Consider the following 18,736-nt stretch of genomic DNA (forward strand, 5'->3'; position numbering starts at 1 on the left):
GCAGACCCCTTTGGAAATCTTAGACATAGTCTGTAGGCCCCCTGGGGGCCATGGACAACCTGCTGAAAAACCATTGTTCTATGGTAACGACAACCTTTTGCAGACTCCTTAGACATAGTCTGCTGACCCTCAGGGGTCCACAGACCACAGGCTGAAAACCACTAGGTTAGATCATTCATGCTTGTAAAATGTTTCAAGTTCCTAACATGGAAGCTGCTATGTAAATAAAAATATTATTTCCATCTTCCATTAATTCTTCACTTTCCCTGATGATTGTCCCCCTGCCCACCATCAAAGTCGTCTTCTTCTGACATCACAATAATTTTTTTTGCAGATGGCTTCCATGATGATTATATATATATATGATTATTATGCACTCACATTATGAGAAGAGCCAGCTATCACTCCAGTGAACATGCCAAAGCATAATGGTTCCTTTGCTCCTGACAATAGGATTGGCCACATAAAAGCTGTATGCTCAATGCCAATGCCCTTAGTAATAATGATCATGAACATACAAAGAAACATACAAAGGAGATGACACAGTACCATAATTGTTTCCAAATAAACAGGATATTCTAAACATTTTTGGGGAAGCATCAGCTACTTATGTGTAAGTTGAATCTCTCTAGAGCAGTCTGGTGACACTATTTCTATCCAAGATGCACAGGGAAAGGAAATCAGTTTCCATAGCAATTCCATGGTCACTTTATGCCCAGATGGAACACATGCCGCATGTTCCAGAACACAAAACACAGCTGTTCATCCATCACCATTGATGGGAAAGGCCTAGGTGGCAGGGAACAAAGGCCTAGTGGCCAGGGGCGGCTCTAGGAATTTCGCCACCCCAAGCACGGCGGCATGCTGCGGGGGGCGCACTGGCAGTCGCCGGTCCCGCGGCTCCGGTGGACCTCCCGCAGACGTGCCTGCGGAGGGTCCGCTGGTCCCGCGGCTCCGGTGGAGCATCCGCAGGCACGCCTGCGGAAGGTCCACCGGAGCTGCCTGCCACCCTCCCGGCGACAGGCAGAGCGCCCCCCACGGCATGCCACCCCAAGCACGTGCTTGGCGCGCTAGGGTCTGGAGCCGGCCCTGCTAGTGGCAGCACCAAGGCTTGGAGGAAAACAGACAACACATTTTCCCCTTTTAGCCAAGTTTATTCCGAAGTATAAATTCAGGCCTGTGATGCACAGAAAAGTTGAACTAGAAGGTTTAAAAATACAGAAATATGTCTAGTGTGAAGGACAGTGGAGCCCTGTGAAGGACAGGAACAAAGGTCTTTGGAGAGAGGGAAGCATGTTTTATCTCACTTCTGATCTGGGAGGCCTACATGTGGTACAGTATGAGCTCTGGAGGGGACACACATCAGTGTTTTGGATTACAAACAGTATGGGCTTCGTGTAGCATTTGCCTACAGTTCCTGCTATCACCAGGGGGTTTGTTTTGTTTTCATGAAGAAAAAAAATCTTATTAACCAGGAACATATGGCAGGAATTTGTTTGTTTGTAAGCTTTTTAGACTCAAATACCTTTCTCGGTGGTCTCCTGAGGAGCAGTTCTTCCCTTCCTGCCCTAAGCAATATGATGCTGAAGTCTGCCTGAATGCCCCAAGGACTGCAGTCCTGGCTGGGGCTCAGTAACCAGAGAGAGGTACACTTGGGGTGACAGTGCTCAGAAGGCAGAGTCCTTCTAATGTCTGAATTATTTTGCTTAGTGAAATGTTTTATAATAATATAGGGTGTACACACTCACACTCTGAATAAAAATAGTTTAAAAGGAAGAAATAAATGAGCGTAGCACATGCAGCCATTTAGACCAAAAGGACTCAGCCATAGAAGTGAAGGGCAAAAATAAAATGCCTTCATACCAGATTAGTTCTTTTAAAAAGGTATTTTCTTACCAAACAAAATTATATCAGGGTACAATACTTCCCCATCTCTAGTCTCCCTTCCCTACATTATTTGGCTACCTGCCTTCCTTAGAGCAGGTTTGGGTTACAAATAAATGATTTATGGCTAAAGCACAGGTCTTGGGCTTGGAAGACCTGGGTTCTAGTCCTTGTTTTGCCACTGACTTCTTGTGTGACCTTAGGCAAGGAATTTAGCCTCTCTGCATCTCAGTTCCCCAGCTGTAAAATGGGGGTGATGATATTAACAGGGGCAGCATGACAATTAAATCATTAATATTCATAAAATACGTTGAGATTCATAGATAGAAGTGTCAACCGTTGTCATAAACAGTTGTGCTGGCCTCATCCACTATTTTTTGTGGACTTGGATTAGGACACAGAAACATAGGAGCAGCCACACCAGAGCAGACTAAGACCAGATTTTCTAAAGGTGTTTAGGTTCTTAAAGATACAGATAGGTGCTTAGTGGGGTTTTAAAAAGGTATGTCAGCAAGCTAGATGCCTAATTCCCACTAAACATCTATCTGACTGCATCTCTAGGTGCCTAATGATCTTTGAAACTCTGGCCCCAATTGTCCATCTCATTGAATATGCCGCCTTCAGCAATGGCCAACACCAAAAGCCGCAAAGGAACAAACCAGATCCTAGGCTCTCTGTTGCTTCTCCCATTTCCAAAAACTTTCTGATGGTTCATAATGCCATACCAGTCAGCTGGTCGTTATTTCTGCTCCAGTGAGGTGGAACCAAAGGAATAGCTACTCTCCAGTCCCCTGAGTGCCACATGAGGTATTTTTATATTCTGGTCCTCATTCCTCAGCAGCACTAGAGAAGGACACAGCTGGCACACAAACTGGATACATTGTTTTCCCTAGTGGTTTCACTGGTGTATGGAATGGGGCCTTCAAAACAACCAAAATGTTTCACACACTCTACCACTGTACATCAGATTCAGGTCTCCAGAAGTTTTCAAGATAGGCAAAATATGTAAGGCCAGATCTGCAGCTGGTATAAATTAGCACAGCTCCAGTTACTCACCCCAGCCGAGGATCTGTCCTGTAACATCCAGCCATATGATTATTACTATTATTGGATTTACCAAAAAAGGGTGTGATTTTAAACCAGTTTAGTTAGACCGGTGCAAACCACCATGTGGACACTCTTATTTTGGTTGAATCAGACTTATTTTAGCTTAACTTAAATCAACTGGGAACAGATTTAAGCAAAACCAAAGTGTGCCACTATCAAACATATAGTGAATGTAATATTAAATTAAATAGCACAGGGACTACTGTCCTAACTGGATTTTTTATTTTCAGATTTAATTCAATAGAAACCTCAATTTTTAAAAAATATTAAATGAAGTTGCCAAAGATCTTTAGACTCCAGTTACCCTACTGCAGAATTCCTCTCCATCTTGCTGTGCAGTACACAGGACTGTGCAGTACACAGCACTGTGTTTGGTAAATACACTTACAGTACCCCAGCCCCATCACTATGCTTGGATTTTCCAGAGAGACATGTTAAAAGTTGATGGACAAAATGTTCTTTTCCTTCCCTCTTCTCTTCCCCTCCCAGCTAGTACAGATAGTCATTTTGTTTAATTGGATGAACATTTATCTCCTGATGGGGGGAGCTGGCAAATCTACAGTCACACTCCCTGCCATTCCTATTTAACAAGAGACTGTTGAGAGGAACTGATTACAGGGAAGTGAAGTTCTATTTCCCTGCTCTCACTGCCACAGGCAATCAATTTGAAGCAAAGGATCTATCTTGAAAATCCCAAACAGAATTGAAAAAATGCTAAAATCAAAAATGAAAAAGTTGGCTTCAGCCATTCCTCTGGGACCAGCCTCTCCCCTGAGTTCTTCTGGTGCATCACTCAAAGCACAGCTATAGGAGTATATGCTTCACTGTACTGACTGCTGTCACCGGGGTCCTCTGTATCAAATGAATAACCCCTCACCCTCTCCCACCCTTGAAAAGGAACGTGCTGGAGAGTCCGTTGTGGCTGTCAAGCTGAGAAAAATGGGCTACTAAGCACCACTAGGGGCCCATCTATCCCTCACTCCACCACTTAACAGCCTGTTATGAGACCAAGGAGAGCTGCTGCAAAGGTAGCAAGAGCAATCGAATGCCTTCCTAACTCCAGCTAAAGCAATCTTTTCCTATCTGAGGGGGAAGGGAAATCATAGCATAGTGATTCAGAGATGGCAAGGGAGAGCAATGGCTCTGGCTAAGGCACAGAGTGTATTTTGGAGGAAGGTTAGAGCTAGAGTACTGAACTATACATTCTACCTCTTTTTCTTGTACCTCTATGAAGCCATAGAATGAGTAAAGCACAGGCAGCCATAACCCAGCCTTCTCCCATGTAACTTTGTCACTCTCCCTCAACCCTGAATAGCGAGGACCAGCCCTGAATGTGGGAGGGGAGCTCAATCTCTAGTCACTTCTTGGCTTCTCTGCTTATGCCAATTGTGGTTCTGGTTTCAAATACTTTCTCTGTACACCACAAAATACAATCTGGCCTCTGCTGATAGTAGCTACCAAAACCAAACTCAGGACTCCTTGTGTCAGATGTGCACAGCTAGAAGTAAGACTGCTATTACCCCTGAAGCACAAGTATGTGCTACTTCCTGGATTGATTCAGGGTGGGTTGGGGGAAGCGGATCCATTGGAAAGAAAAAAATCCTGAAGACGGTTAAGATCTCTTTTGTTTTTCACAGCTTTCCAGTTTCCTATTCTCTTCATCCTTTGCCTCTGAGACAATAATCCTAACTGTGAAAGACGCAAGATGTGCTGCCCTAGGATGTCCACTGTCAAGTCATTTCTTCATTGCTAAAAACATTGATCCCTTTGTTTTCAGGTATTATTTGCCCCAGAATACTTTTGTATTATTCATGTATATCAGGCAATATAATAATAATTTACCTGAATGTAGTGCTCTTTAGTCCTTTACAAACAGTAATTACATAGGAATCACATCAGCCTCCACTGAAATGTAGCCATCTCTGGGGTGGAACTGTTTAACAATGCACAGCAATACTAAACAACCATTTAGGGGACTGAAAAATACTGTAGCCAGTTAAAACTGCAGAGAAAATATAGCAAGACAGTTCATAATTCACAACGTTGAAACTTGACCAGATATGGCTAAAATCAGGAGTGGTTTTGGTTTCACAAAACATCATTGTCAGAGTTTTGATTTTGCACAGCTAAAATCTGGGGTGGTTCAGATCTAAATCCCAATTCATCAGAATCCCCAAAAAAAGTGTATGAAGGGAGATGCATAAATGACAGAAATCTGAGTCCATCTGACATTAACACCTCCTTTCTTATAAAAAGGGACATGGGACCTTTAAGGAGCACAAGTGATCAGGGCCTTGGTTTTATAGCTCATCCAGAAAACAGCAACTATAGCCACAGAGAGCTTATTAGGGCACTGGTTCAGTGCTGACTATGGGTATGTCTATACTGCATGATTGTAGCTTGTGCAAACATACCTGAGTTAGCTTTAGTCTAGCAAGCTCAGATATCAGAGCGGTGAAGCTGTGGCAACATGTGCTTCAGTGCTAGTTGTACAAGTCCGCCTGGAACCCTGGGTAATTATTCACAGGGCTAGCCCATACTAACGCGGCTTCACTGTTCCAGTACCTGAGCTAGCTCGATTAAAGCGAGCTCGGGAATGTCTACTCACACCCCATGGCTGCAGTACAGACATAACCTCAGAGGGAACGTTGCCTTTGAATCACCAATCCATTTCCTGCAACACCTACATGTTGCTTGGAGGTCTCAAAGGCATAACTTGCCAAGACTTATACTCCTAATATATTAGTATGGTGTCTATAGATTCCTAGATTTGGTACACTAGTGGGGTTGGATGTTTTCTGGATCGCCAAGTTCCTATTAACTCATGGTTCATTTCTGTCCTCTTGAAAAATTAATTCATGCTTCCACTACATTGGCAAAGGAAACATTAAAAATTGAGTAATAAGACAAAGGTAAAGAAAGTATAAACCCAAATATTGTGACAGCTGTAACTCTTCTAATCAAATAGGTTCTATGCCTATTGCTGCCATAGCCTTTTGAGGATATCAGCCAGCAGGTATAGGAAGGGAAAAGGAAAGTGGACTCCATCAAACCATCCTCATTCGCATGGACAACATCTTTAACGAATGCCTGCCCCTGTATCTGCTATGGCCTGTCTCTTAGTGTGCCCCACACAGCTGGGAGAACCATGACCTGTCCCAGAACTGGAGGCTGTGATCTGAATGAAACCAGCCTAGCTGTACAATATATTGTCCATGGGTACAGAGGGGGATATGGTCAGAGTGTTTGTGTGGGTAAACTTTTTGTATTGTCCTTTGCCCAAGCTAGTGACCATCTAATGGAGATTCCAGAAGCTCTTTGAAGAGAGAACACCTCCTCCAGCCCAAAAAGAAATTGAAAGGAGATTGCTAATGAGAGCTTTTCTAGCCACCTCCCTCCTTTAAAACTGAAAGTTGGTCAATGGATAAGGTAGCAAGTCACAAACACACCTACCTCCACACAGTAAATCTACCTATGGCATCAGTTCATTGTTAAATACAGTGACCTTCAGACCCTCTAGTGGCTATGCATTAACCCCACATATCCAACACTTTGAAATGTAAAGCCACTGCACAAGACAAACTGATCTATAAACAGCACAGATTTATCAAGGCATGCCTCTCCTTTTCCATCTTTGTTGAGAGGGACACAGATTCGTACCTCAATCACATACAACTATCTACCTACACTTATCTGATTCATGAAGCATCAAGAAAATCTAGGTCAGGAACATGCACAGATGCACATGTGCCTGCCCACACATACCTTCCACAGTGAGGAAATAAACAACAGCCTCACCCTGAAAGTGCCTCGGACCAAATTGGATATGTAAATGTGTCAACACTCTGTGTCTAGACTGCCTCTTCAGAGACTGGAAAATATGCTACTAAAGATTCCAGTCAGCTGCTAACACTTTGCATTCTCCCACGGAGCTTAGCACTAGAACAGGAAGGGGGAAGCACTCCAAGGGACCAATATGACCAGACATGTCAGCAGTTACACTTCAGCTGAAAGAAGATACATGTACATCCTCACAATGACCCATAACCCTAAACATTGCTTGCTTAAAGATGCATGTTTTTTTAAAGACAATAATTCCTGCATTAATTTGCGAGATTCCCAGAAGGTGATGACAGGAGATAGTCACTGCTGCTCGAAATAGAAGAGAAGAATTTTCAAAGTAAAACACAGTATCCAATATACATATATAACAAGAGGATGCGCTCCTGTTGGCATCTTCCCTTTCATGTGAAATCCTAATTGTTCTATTTTGTCAGTGAAAACTCTTTGTCCATTTCCAAGCCCATAAGGAGGAAGAGAATCTATAAAGCCAGCCCTGCATATCCAGGCAATTCCATCCCTGTCATGTCTTATTGCTTCAGTCACTGCTACAAGTTGATGGCCAATGGCCACAATTATCACCAGAAGCCAGGATCCTTCCCTGTGCCTTTAAAGAGCAGCATTTCTTTTCCTAGATTCTCAAAGGCAAGCAGTGTCACTGAGCAGGGCCTCTCACCCAAGAGACGGAGTGGGGGTAAAACCACATATTCCATGACAGAACCTACCAGTTTCTGCTATGTGCTAGTACTGAATTCTGCTGGAAGCTGGAAATTCTGCAGCAGCATGAAATGCATGGGAAAAATGCAAACGCAGAAGATTTTATTGAATTAAAAATTACAAAATTGATTATTGTATTCATGTTCATATTTAATTCAATACTAACTTCTGCATATGAATGTTTCCTCCCCCCTGCACACACACTCTTAATGCTTTCATGCTAATGTAGAATTTCCAGTCACCCAAACAAATACACAGAGCTGTGGATGTTAGCAGAAAATTGGCTTATCTGCCATGACGACTATCCACATGAGATGTCTCTGATTGGGTTGTCTGTCAAAGCCGCAGTTCACCTTTACTGGTTACTATTGCCCTTTATGTACACAACAGAGAAAAGGAAGAAAAAAGATGGACACACTTACGCAAGGCATGCCACTCATCCTGGCGGATTGTCTTGGTGATGTTGTAGGTGAGGTTCTTGGGAATTGTTGCTGAGGAGTAGTGGTACTTGATGTACGTGCACTGATCAATTGCTCCTGTGATGGCCAAAAAAAAATAATAATAATAAAATGATGTTAAACAAGAGCAATTTGTTCTCCCAGTCAAGGCCCTTCACTACCAAAAACCAAAAAGAGTGAAAGCCAAATTAACTGCTTGGGTAACTCCATTGAACCTATTGGGATTGCTAGGGCTGTCTTTGACTCACTAGGACTATCCTACTTACAGATGTGGAGGGCACACTTTTTTGACATGATTTTCACATGATTTTTTCCCCTGGGAACAGGAAGCAGACAGAGCGAACCACACCTGACAGATTATAGTCATGTAGCTTAGTATACCTCTGGAAGGTGCTCAGATACAATGGTGATGCATATGGTATAAGAACCAGAAGAAAATAGAACAGAAGCAGAATGCAGTGGCGTCACATGACCAAAAAATGACAAGCTTCAAACGCAAACATGAATGGCCAGCATTGTCCCCTATTTATTGTGTAGCTGAGATTTCATCTGCACTCTATGGGAGGCAGCTGTATGTGATACTACTTTTTTGTTTGATTTGATGCTGGAGGGACTACATTTTCTTTTTATAGCCATTCCCCTCTCCCCCACAATAATCCCCACTGCAAGCGTTGGTCTCCTGAGGAACCTCTCAGTGAAAGTAATGCCCATGGAAGCAATGGGTTCACTTTGGCCACAGGCTCCCCACAACTCACGCCTTAGCCAGTGTTTGCTTCTGATCCGAAACACTTAGAAGTTCAGTGATGCAAGGATGGTTGCAATGACAGTAGGGTTTCCTACATCCCTTTCCCTGGAACCCCCACCACCATTTCTTTCATGAGACCATTTTGCTAAGCAATTAGCAAAAGCCCACTAAAGTCAACTTTCCTTTGACTTCCATGAGCTTTGGATCAGGTCCTTAATAAATATGTATTCTCAGTGTCACTCCACTGCCATGCTCAGTTCACCACTCGGAAGAGAGACAGACTTTCCTAACTGTTGCCTCTCTGATTGATACTCAGCAGATGATAGAAAAATACATTAAATAAAGCAATAAACCCATACACCAATAAAACAAATAAGAAAATGATGCAACCCAGTACTGGGGCCATGAATGGAGCACCCACCATTAGCACCAACTTAAAAGGCATTTAAACACATGATGCCAAGAGTCCTGTCTTTCAGCTCCAAAGGGTTAAATATGCTTTCACCATTCACCTCTGGAAATCTAGGTTTCAAGCTGCCTCAGGTCATAAATGTTACTTGGCATGAACTGAAACAATGCACCATGGATTCAGAGTGTGAATAAAACATTATGCAACAAAATTATTAGTTACAACCCAGACTGTTAGCATCTTCTGAAGTTAGTGCAGCACAAACATTGGAGGTCCTCACTGTTTGCTTTTCTTAAGTGTTCTTTGCATTCTGCCTTTGACAGCAATTAGATTAGACAAAGCCAAATATTACAGGGGAAAAAGGCAAAATATTTACATATGTATCCGCCTGCCCTGACAGCGTGATGGGCTTCTGTGTGTGCCTGCACCATCTGGGCACCAAATGTACGCCCAGAATGAAAGTTTCAAACCAAGAATAGTATTTAAAAAAAGAAAGCTACCGTGGAAAGATCTTCTTTAAAAAGAAAACAAAAAAAAAACCACACTCAACCTTCCTAGTGATGAATTTAACGTCTTCATGCTAATTTGTAAAAACATTCTACCCGCTTTTGCTCAGCTACATTCATGGTTCAGAAATTTTGGCAGAAAGATGGAAATTGCTTATTTGTCTGGAAATAATCTTCATGTTATCTGATACCTATCCAGAGAGAGGACTTGCCTAGAGCAGCAGCAAGGAACACAGATTCACAACTGAAAAAACCATAGTATTCCATTTATTAATATGTTTAAAGGAATGCAATCAACACTGATGGGCTGTGCTAACTTCCTGTGAGATGCTGAGCACCCTCCATTCCTGTTGCTGTCATTGAGAGTTAATGGCTCTCGGCACCTTGCAACATCAAACTCTAAGGCAAGAGAGAAACTATGACCTCAATTCAGGGCAGAACTTAAGCATGTGCTTAAGTCCCATTGGCATCCACACGCTTAACCGTTATCCTGAACAGGAATGCATTCTTCAACAAAGGCCTGTGTTTGCAGTGGTAATTGTTTAACTAAGATATATAGCATTTATGATGAAAAAAATTGGCAATATTTAGGTGAGTAGAATGCCATATCAGTAAATTCCTCCTGTGCCTACAGAATTTAAAAGACTACAGCGAATGTAGTTCAGAATATGTCAGAACCACATTTGATTAACTGTCTGACACACCTGAATTATTTCAGACTATACAACACTGACAACTGGTGGAACACACACCCCGTGGAAAGGATGTGCAACTGTGACTGCCTTCTACTGACCATCACTGACAGACAGTTGTTTGCAGTATTGTGGTAGCCATGTTGGTCCCAGGATATTAGAGAGACAAGGTAGGTGAAACAATAGTTTTTACTGGACCAACTTCGGCTGGTGAAAGAGAGAAACTTTCAAACTACACAGATCTCTTCTTCAGGTCTGATAGACAGGGCAGATGAGCTGTAATAAGGTCCACTCAAGATTTCCTGGTCAAATTTACAAAAAATTTCCTGTAGCCAGAGACAAACTCAAGTCGTCATTCTGACCTTGCTTGCACACAAGTGTAGATCTGAGTAAACTTCACTCCATTCAACGGAACCGCACTGGTGTGAAACTGGTGAGAGGAGAATTCACCCTTAAACATCTGAAAGGGTTTTCTTTGTCAAAGTCTCTAATCACAGTCAACAAAAAGATGACTTTGTGCTGCCAATGTTTAAGTACTTCACCCCCACAGATGGTCTAGCTCGTAATATAAATTACCTCCAAGTCCTCTGAATACACTCATCCTCTAGTGGCCTGGGAGGATGACATGATTCACTACAACCGGGCCCAGAACTACTTCCCTCGTGGAAGGCTTCCTGAAAATCCCTGCACTCAGGAGGGCATGCAACTGTGGCTTTTCTTTTCAGAGAGAAAAGAAACTCAACCATCTCTTTTTCATCCACTGAGTGAGGTGTCTCCACCCCATCACATTGATGCACAAAGATTTAATACTGCTATAGATCACAGAGATTCACATTTAGTTCAAGTGACTGGGTCAGGGCTGGATTTACATGCAGGCAACCCAGGGACTGCCTGGGGTATCAGGCTGGGGGGTGGGGCGTGCTGGGCCCGGTGTGCTGTTTTTGTTGTTAGCAACAAAAGGGAAAATAGAATGTTTGCAGTAACATGTTTCAGATATTCTGTTTGTGGATTCATTTTCCACTAAACCTCCTAGAATGTTCTTTGTAGAATCTCCTGGAACCTTCCAGACTTTCCGAGAACAACATTTTCCTTGAACCTCTTAGAATGCTGTCAGCCATGCCCTTGCGGGTATGTAAGGGGAGGGGACATTGCCAGTCAGTCAGTGAGATACAAGAACGAAGTGAAGGGAGAGCCCAGCTGCGATATTATGAACCTAGTTTTACTGTGTAATTGTGAAAGTGTACTTGTGTTTTAAAACTTGAAGCATGTAGATAGTGACTAATAAAGGACATATTTAATGAGATGCCAGAGATATCTATTCAACTCTTATCTGTGCAACAATATAAAAGAAATACTGTTACTTCTTTTGCCGTGCTTAAAACATGTTTGATGACTTGATGTTAGTACATTTCAGTTATTCTTAAAATTAAAAAAAGTTTCTATAAGCTTAGAGAAAACAGTTTTTATTTGCTTATATATGGCATGAATAACAAATTTACAGATCCTAGCATGCAAATTTATCGTCTTGTATGACAGGATAAATCATGCATGCAAATCGTGCATCAAAGTAGTGAAATGGGCTACAAATTTAATAAAAAAAATAAGGATTCAAAAGTTTAACAAATGGAAAGAGGGCACCAAAAACACTCTTTGCCTGGGGCACCATTTGGTCTAGGGCCAGCTCTGACTGGGGCCAATGTTTGGGGGGGGAGAGGGGGGAAATCACACTGAGTGCTCTCTTTTTTCAGCAACCCTGAAATCTATGCAGCCAAAGTGAACAGTACGGATGGCCACTGTCAAGACAATATGGCTACAGAACTGAAACTAGGAGATGTAGCCCATCCCATGTTCCCCTGGTGGAAGGGAACTCCCTGCTGGCAAAAACACAAAGAAGGTGGCTGCTATGCCAGTTGCCCCACACACACACACACACACACGCCCCTAGCAAAGGGAGGTGCCAGGTAAGGGGTGTGTCAAGGGGCCTGAGCAGAACTCAGAGCAGAGCAGCACTCAGCTACACCAATTCTCCACCGGTAGCATAAGTCAGAGCAGACCATAAGGGTTAAATATGCTTTCCCTATTCACCTCTGGAAAACTAGGTTTCAAGTTGCTTCAGGTCATAAATGTTACTTGGCATGAACTGAAACAATGCACCATGGATTCAGAGTGTGAATAAAACATTACGCAAGAAAATTATTAGTTACAACCCAGACTCCTAGCATCTTCCAAAGTTTGTGCAGCACAAATACTGGAGATCCTCAGAGTTTGCTTGCTCCACCCCTTAGCTCCTTTCCACTCCTACAAAAGGAGAATTGTTTCCAGGAGAACCATCACACCATGGCATGGCAGGGATACCACCTGAATACCCTGGCTCACCACGCTCTCTTCCATTTTCAAAGCACATTCCAATATTGTGGCCTCAGTCCAAGTGCTAATGAACCTGTGCCCCCACATGCGACTTGCACTTTAAACATCACACTTGCTGGCAGCGTCAGCAGAGAGACCAAGGATGGGCATGGGGAATAAAACTGCCCTCTCGCCTCACAGAGGCAGTAAAGAACAGCATTGAGGCACATTAGTAGGGATGCTCACACTAATGTTGTCCATGCTGAACCTATTCTGTGGATAAATAGAGGGTTTCAATCTCCAAGGCTCTCAGGCTAGTACCTTTCCTTAGCTGATAATAGGCGGACAGCAGGACTCTGACCAGAGTGGTCATGTTAACTTTTCCAGAGATAGTTTCATAGATGTTAAGGCCAGAAAGGATCATTACAATAATCTATCCTGACTTCCTGTATAGCACAGGCCTCAGTTTAGTTGTCCGACAGTGGCATGACTGAAAGTGCTGTTCCAGCAAATGACTTCTCAAGGTAGTCAGGAACATCAAGAAAAACGTCAGTTTGCACGGAAGGCACTGATGCCACATTGATCCTAGCTTTGATAGATGGGGTTAAATCAGCGGGGAAGGGTGTTGTTTTTATGGTGACAGTGACAGACTCCTCCCAGTCCCACTGGAGGATGCACCTTTGTTCCCCACATTCAGAGCACCACATTATGAAGACGATTCTTACAAGTTAGAAAGGGGTTTATTTTGGACCTATTAATGGCTTTCCTTTGCTAGGCAGAAGGCTCAATGTTAACAACATGGGAACTCCTCCTACACACACCTTCCATGAGCTGCCATCCTGGAGAATGAGGGGCCAGGAATCCGACATGGCAGTTGCTGAGAGCTCCGTCACTAGGCTTAATTTGTTTTGGATTACATTTGACAGGGACAATCTAAACTTCACAACTGATTTAGCCTAGAGCACTGACCTGACAGAAACTCCACAGAATGTTTCCTTTAGATAGACAAAGACCAATCAGCTGAAAGCATTTGTCACCTCCCAGTGTGTACTTTGATTTCTTGGAAAAATTCAAATGTAGCCCCATCATTTGTTTATTTCATGGACCATGGTACCATGAGCTTCCCCAAGAAGACTGAAGGCAGCTCTCTCATTCCTGTGTTCTAGATACGTCTAGTGAACTGTTCATAACAAACAATTTATTCCACAAATTTCAACCTTTGCTCTGGCTTTAATTTTTACAACTCTGTTCTTCAACATTATTAGACAAACATGTTGTATGAACACATTTCAGCCTATGACTTATGCACCCATGTTCACCACGTGTGTTCATCATTCATCACTCTGTCTGTGGGAATAATCATCCTAACCACATGGTTTTGTTTCTGTCCCCTGATTGGATGACTATATCTGTAATGACAGGAGTAAGATATGGTCCAGTCACTTAATCTTGGATTCTCTTAGGGGGAAATGTGGGAGCAGAGTGTGGGATTTGGAGGAGCTAGCCCAGCAGAACAGGGAATGTTTAAACCCTTTCCTTTGCAGACCAGTTGAGTCAGGCTTTGCCTGATAAAAATTAGGCTGTAGTATTACTCTAGATTTGGATCACAGCACTCAAAATAATTATGTGTAGCCTACATATGTGTGAGGTCTCAAGCACAAAAGTCATGTCTGTACTAGGAAAAATAAAGTGTATTGCTAACACTCCTTAACATCTTAGTGTAGACAAGGCAGTTGTAGTTTTAACACCTTGGCTGGTAAAGGTAAACTGTGGGGGGAGCCTATGGTTTAACTTGACCAGCTGTGTTAAGACTTAACACTAGGATTTTAACACAATAGTTAACATATTAGCTAACGTGTTAAAAACACACCTCTTTTCCTAGTGAAGACAAGGCCAAAGAGTGTGGCTAGATACTTGTCTGGATTATTTCATTCCCTCTGGAGCAGTTCCAGCTCTGAAGACTGTAGTTACATACTTTTGTCCATCTCTATTCATTGTGATAGCAGCAGAAATCTGGCCTGGGGTTTTGGGAACACAGTCCTTTTCTGTGCATACCTGCTAGAGCTGAAGGTCTAAGCCTGTAAATAATAAGCAAATGACACAATACCTTAACCTGCCTGTCTGACTATGACTATGCATTGCATGATTGCATTGCATAAACGACAGACAATGTCCTGATTACCGACACTCAAAACTGACTAAGATGCATCATGAAACAAACTTTGGGAATTTATTTGTTTCTGGCTGGCTCTGGCATACCCTTGAATTGGTGTCCTGGTGGCTTTAGCAGCTCTGCTCACTGCTGCTTATCCTGGAATGAGTGGAGAGCTGTGGTTGGGATGGCAGCCCCAGTGCTAGCTACTGCCTGTCCTGGGCTGGGAGAAGGAGCTGGCTGCTTCCTACATTCAGCTAGGGGGTGTTGTGGCTGAGCTGGTGGCTCTTAGCCAGATGTCTGGCTCTGGCTACTCCTTGCCTCTTGCTCTGTGGCTGGAGGGAGCACTGCAAGACCCTCCCTGGCTGTGTGTATGTGCTCATGAGCACATGCACTGGCTCCCCTATCTACTGCTCACAGGCCCCAGAGGCCATGGAAGGAGGTAGAGCACTGCCCAGTGTTGCTTTAGCCACATCTCCAAGTTTATTGTCATGGGTGGGTTATCATGGAAGGAATGGGGGTGGGTCATTTAGGCTTAGGGGAGGACTCTAACCATCGAGAGTCAGCCTACAGTAGTGACCTCCCAGTGATCTGCCACACACCATCTATCCATCTCTTCAATGGTGACCCACCACCATTCCATCCATGATAACTTTCTCAAGGTTATTTCCATCTCTACACCTAATGTGACTGTGATAAATGAAAGGTGGGGGAGATACTTCCCTCTTATGGACACCCAGCCAGCCAGTTAACTATAAAATCCCTCTTAGTAGCTGTTCTCTACTTGCTTTACCCGGAAAGGGTTAAGTATCTCACTGCATGCATAGGTAGAGGGAACTGAGTGGGCACCTGACCAAAAGAGTGAATGGGAAGGCTAGAACTTTATAAAATTGAAAAAAAACTTCCCTTTGTCTGTCTGACAAAGCATCTCAGATCCTCTAGATTAGGGCAAATTGTACAGAAAACCATCAGTATGAAAAACCATCAGTATCATACCTAGAAACTACTCATTTAAAACCCCAGATATGTAAGTAGATTAGGAAATGTCTAGGAGGACGTGATTAGGTTTTATCCCTTTTATTTCTTTATAGCTTATGGATACCTCTTTGCTATCCCCAGGTGCTTTTGTCTTGCTTGTAACCTTTAAGATGGACCTCAACAAAGCTATTTTTGGTGCTTAATCCTTGTATTTACTCTTTTAAAATATAGCAACAGCCTGAGTTCCCAGATATATTTTCCTTTCTTTTTTAAATAAAATTTATCTTTTTTAAGAACAGAATTGAATTTTTGTGTCTAAAGAGATTTGTGCACATGGTGTTTGTTTTGTTTTTTAAATTAGCTGGGGGCAACAGTTGATTCCCCCCCCCCTTTCTCAGCTCTTCACTGGAGGGGGCGTGAAAGGACTTGAGAATTCCTTCCTGTGGGGTACCCTCAAGTAAACCTTCCTGGCCTCTCAAACAGGTTCTGCACTTGGGTGGTGGCAGCATCTACCAATCCAATGTCAGAGAAAAGCTGTAACCTTGGTAATACAAGCCTGAAGTGGCAAGTATTAATTTTTAGAGTCCTTGCGGGCCCCCACCTTCTGCACTCGAAGTCCAGAGTGGGGAAATCTGCCTTGACAGTAACCAAAGTACATAAGTTTGTATCCGTTGATTTCCAACATCTGGGTCTGCTCTCACCAATAGTATGTCTATCAGAGGCATTCATCTTTTTCCCCCATAGGGGAGATATGCAAGAGTTTTCACCAGCACCACATTTCAAAAGCTTCCATTTTCTTCTTGTCAGCAGCTTTAATTTCTCACAATTCACATCCATACATTGCTATGGAAAAAGTTAGGCTATTCACCAATCGCATCTTCATACATTTTGAGATGCCATATTTTTCTCCCCACACTTTCTAAGGGAAGCCATAGCTGTCCGAGCCATCCCTAGTCTTCTTGTGATTTCCTTGGAAGAGCCTCCCTGCTTGATATATGATCCCAACTGATTAAATTAATCTACTGCCTCTACAGTTTGTCCATTAATCATGATGTCCACTTGTTAGTCCTGTCAATGTATATGCATTTTGTTTTCGTCACATTTAGGAACTGTCAATATTCCTCATTAAACTGTTTTTACAGACTCCAACATTTGTTTCATTGGACCAATGGTTGTAGTAAAGAGCATCATGTCATCAGCATATCAGAGATTGGTTAAGAGGTGTCCATCAATGGAAATCCCAGCTCCTTCCACTTTGTCAAAACCTTCAAATGGCTTGTCTGATAATAAATTCTGCATTTATGTTAAAGATGCTTCAGACAAAATATACAGTGGAAAACAACTCACTGTCTCCTACTGCTGTTCGCACTGTGGTCTGCTGTTGGTGGTAAAGACTTATGACAATTTAAATGAGATGCTTTGGAATCCCTACATCTGCCAGTATCCTCCAAAGATGGTCACGTCAGACAGCAAATGCTTTTGAGTAGTCAGTGAAACCCATGATCAATGAGATTGCGTACACTGCATTTTCCAGTGATGTGATGGATATTCGCTATTTAGTCAGGGATGCTTCAGCCCTCTCTGAAACCAACTTTGTGGTGCTAGTTCTCTTTCTATCCTTTGTTTCATGAGATCCTTGATTATGTAGCACATAACTTTGCTTGCATGGGATACCAGGGAAATGATACGATAGTTACTGAGCTCTGTTATGCTTCTCTTCTTTGTTAATGTCAAAAAAATTCTCTTTTGTCTAGTCCTCTGGCTAATTTCTAGTCATCCATACATCATTACAGATTTTCTACATAAGATCAGTACTGCATTTGCCAACCACTTTTAACAATTCTTCAGGCAAGTTATCTACCCTGGTGCTTTCCCAGGTTTCATGTGCATAATAGCACACCCCACTTCCCCTTGTAGGATTGATGGCTCTGGTTCCATACTCTCTTTTCTGTCACCCAGTATTATGACTGGGTCTGGTGAGGCACATAGACTGGGCCTGGGCCTGCTGCACTCTTATTGGCTGCTTCCCTTCAGCCTCTCTAGGCAGGCCTAGAGGACCCACTTTCGATGCTCCTTTTCTGGGGCAGGGATTAGTAGGACCCTGAGACCTCCAGAAGGGGGCCTCAAAGGGCCCAGTACATCCCATCATAGTCACCCTCTGTGAAGACTCTGCCATCATGATCTTTTATGTTTGATCACAGGGAAAACCTTTTGGTAAGAAGTCTGACCCCTGTGAACTTACCTTTTGTATTATTACTCTCTATCATTCTCAAGTTCCATACATTTTGCCCCTTATATATTCAGTCAGCTCATCTAGTCTGCCTTTAAATCAGACTGCTCAGTTCCTTGTATTCTCTCCTATGTTCTTCCACCTCCTAGCCATTCTCTTTCACTCTGTGTAATTCTTCCTCCAGCCCACCCAGGTTCTCAGTTAAGCAGGTGCAGTCCAACATGGATGTTTCAGAACATGTGCTTTAGCAGTTTCAAGCACAATAGTTTTCATTTTATTTCAAAGTTTGTTGGGAGTGTTCTCCTCTTTTGCCTATGCCAATGCCTCAGACCCATTCTGAGCAAAGATTATATAATCTTCATTGAGATTCAGGCCCAATGGCAGTGGAGCTGTTGAATGTCATATCTTTTTAAGTTTTAACTGTATGTTTGAGGCTAATAGCTAGTGGTCTGACCTGCAGTCTGCATTCGGGAAAGTCTTTGTCCACTGGAAACTTGCACTCCAGCATTATATCATTACACAGTCAATTTGGTTCTTTGTCATACTGTCAGGTGACCGCCACGTGAGCCTTAGATGTGGCATGTGGACCATTGCTGTGAAGGATAACACAGAAGCATTAGTGGTGGTGAGGTGTCCCACTACCTGGTAAAATCACTAAGGACTGGGCGAGGT

At 42.9% G+C, this 18,736-nt stretch overlaps 1 protein-coding gene across 4 annotated transcripts in view; it reads right to left on the reverse strand.

Annotated features, from left to right (window-relative positions):
• TMEM178B (transmembrane protein 178B) overlaps positions 1-18,736 on the reverse strand; it is a 364,196-nt gene that overhangs the window by 237,817 nt on the left and 107,643 nt on the right. For all 4 annotated transcript variants that reach the window (XM_039482232.1, XM_039482217.1, XM_039482224.1 and 1 more), the window contains one exon: positions 7,971-8,084. In XM_039482232.1, the coding sequence (XP_039338166.1) occupies positions 7,971-8,084 (114 nt within the window). The remainder of the gene's footprint in view (positions 1-7,970; positions 8,085-18,736) is intronic.

Source organism: Mauremys reevesii, linkage group 1, assembly GCF_016161935.1.
Source record: "Mauremys reevesii isolate NIE-2019 linkage group 1, ASM1616193v1, whole genome shotgun sequence".
Lineage (NCBI taxonomy): Eukaryota > Metazoa > Chordata > Testudines > Geoemydidae > Mauremys > Mauremys reevesii.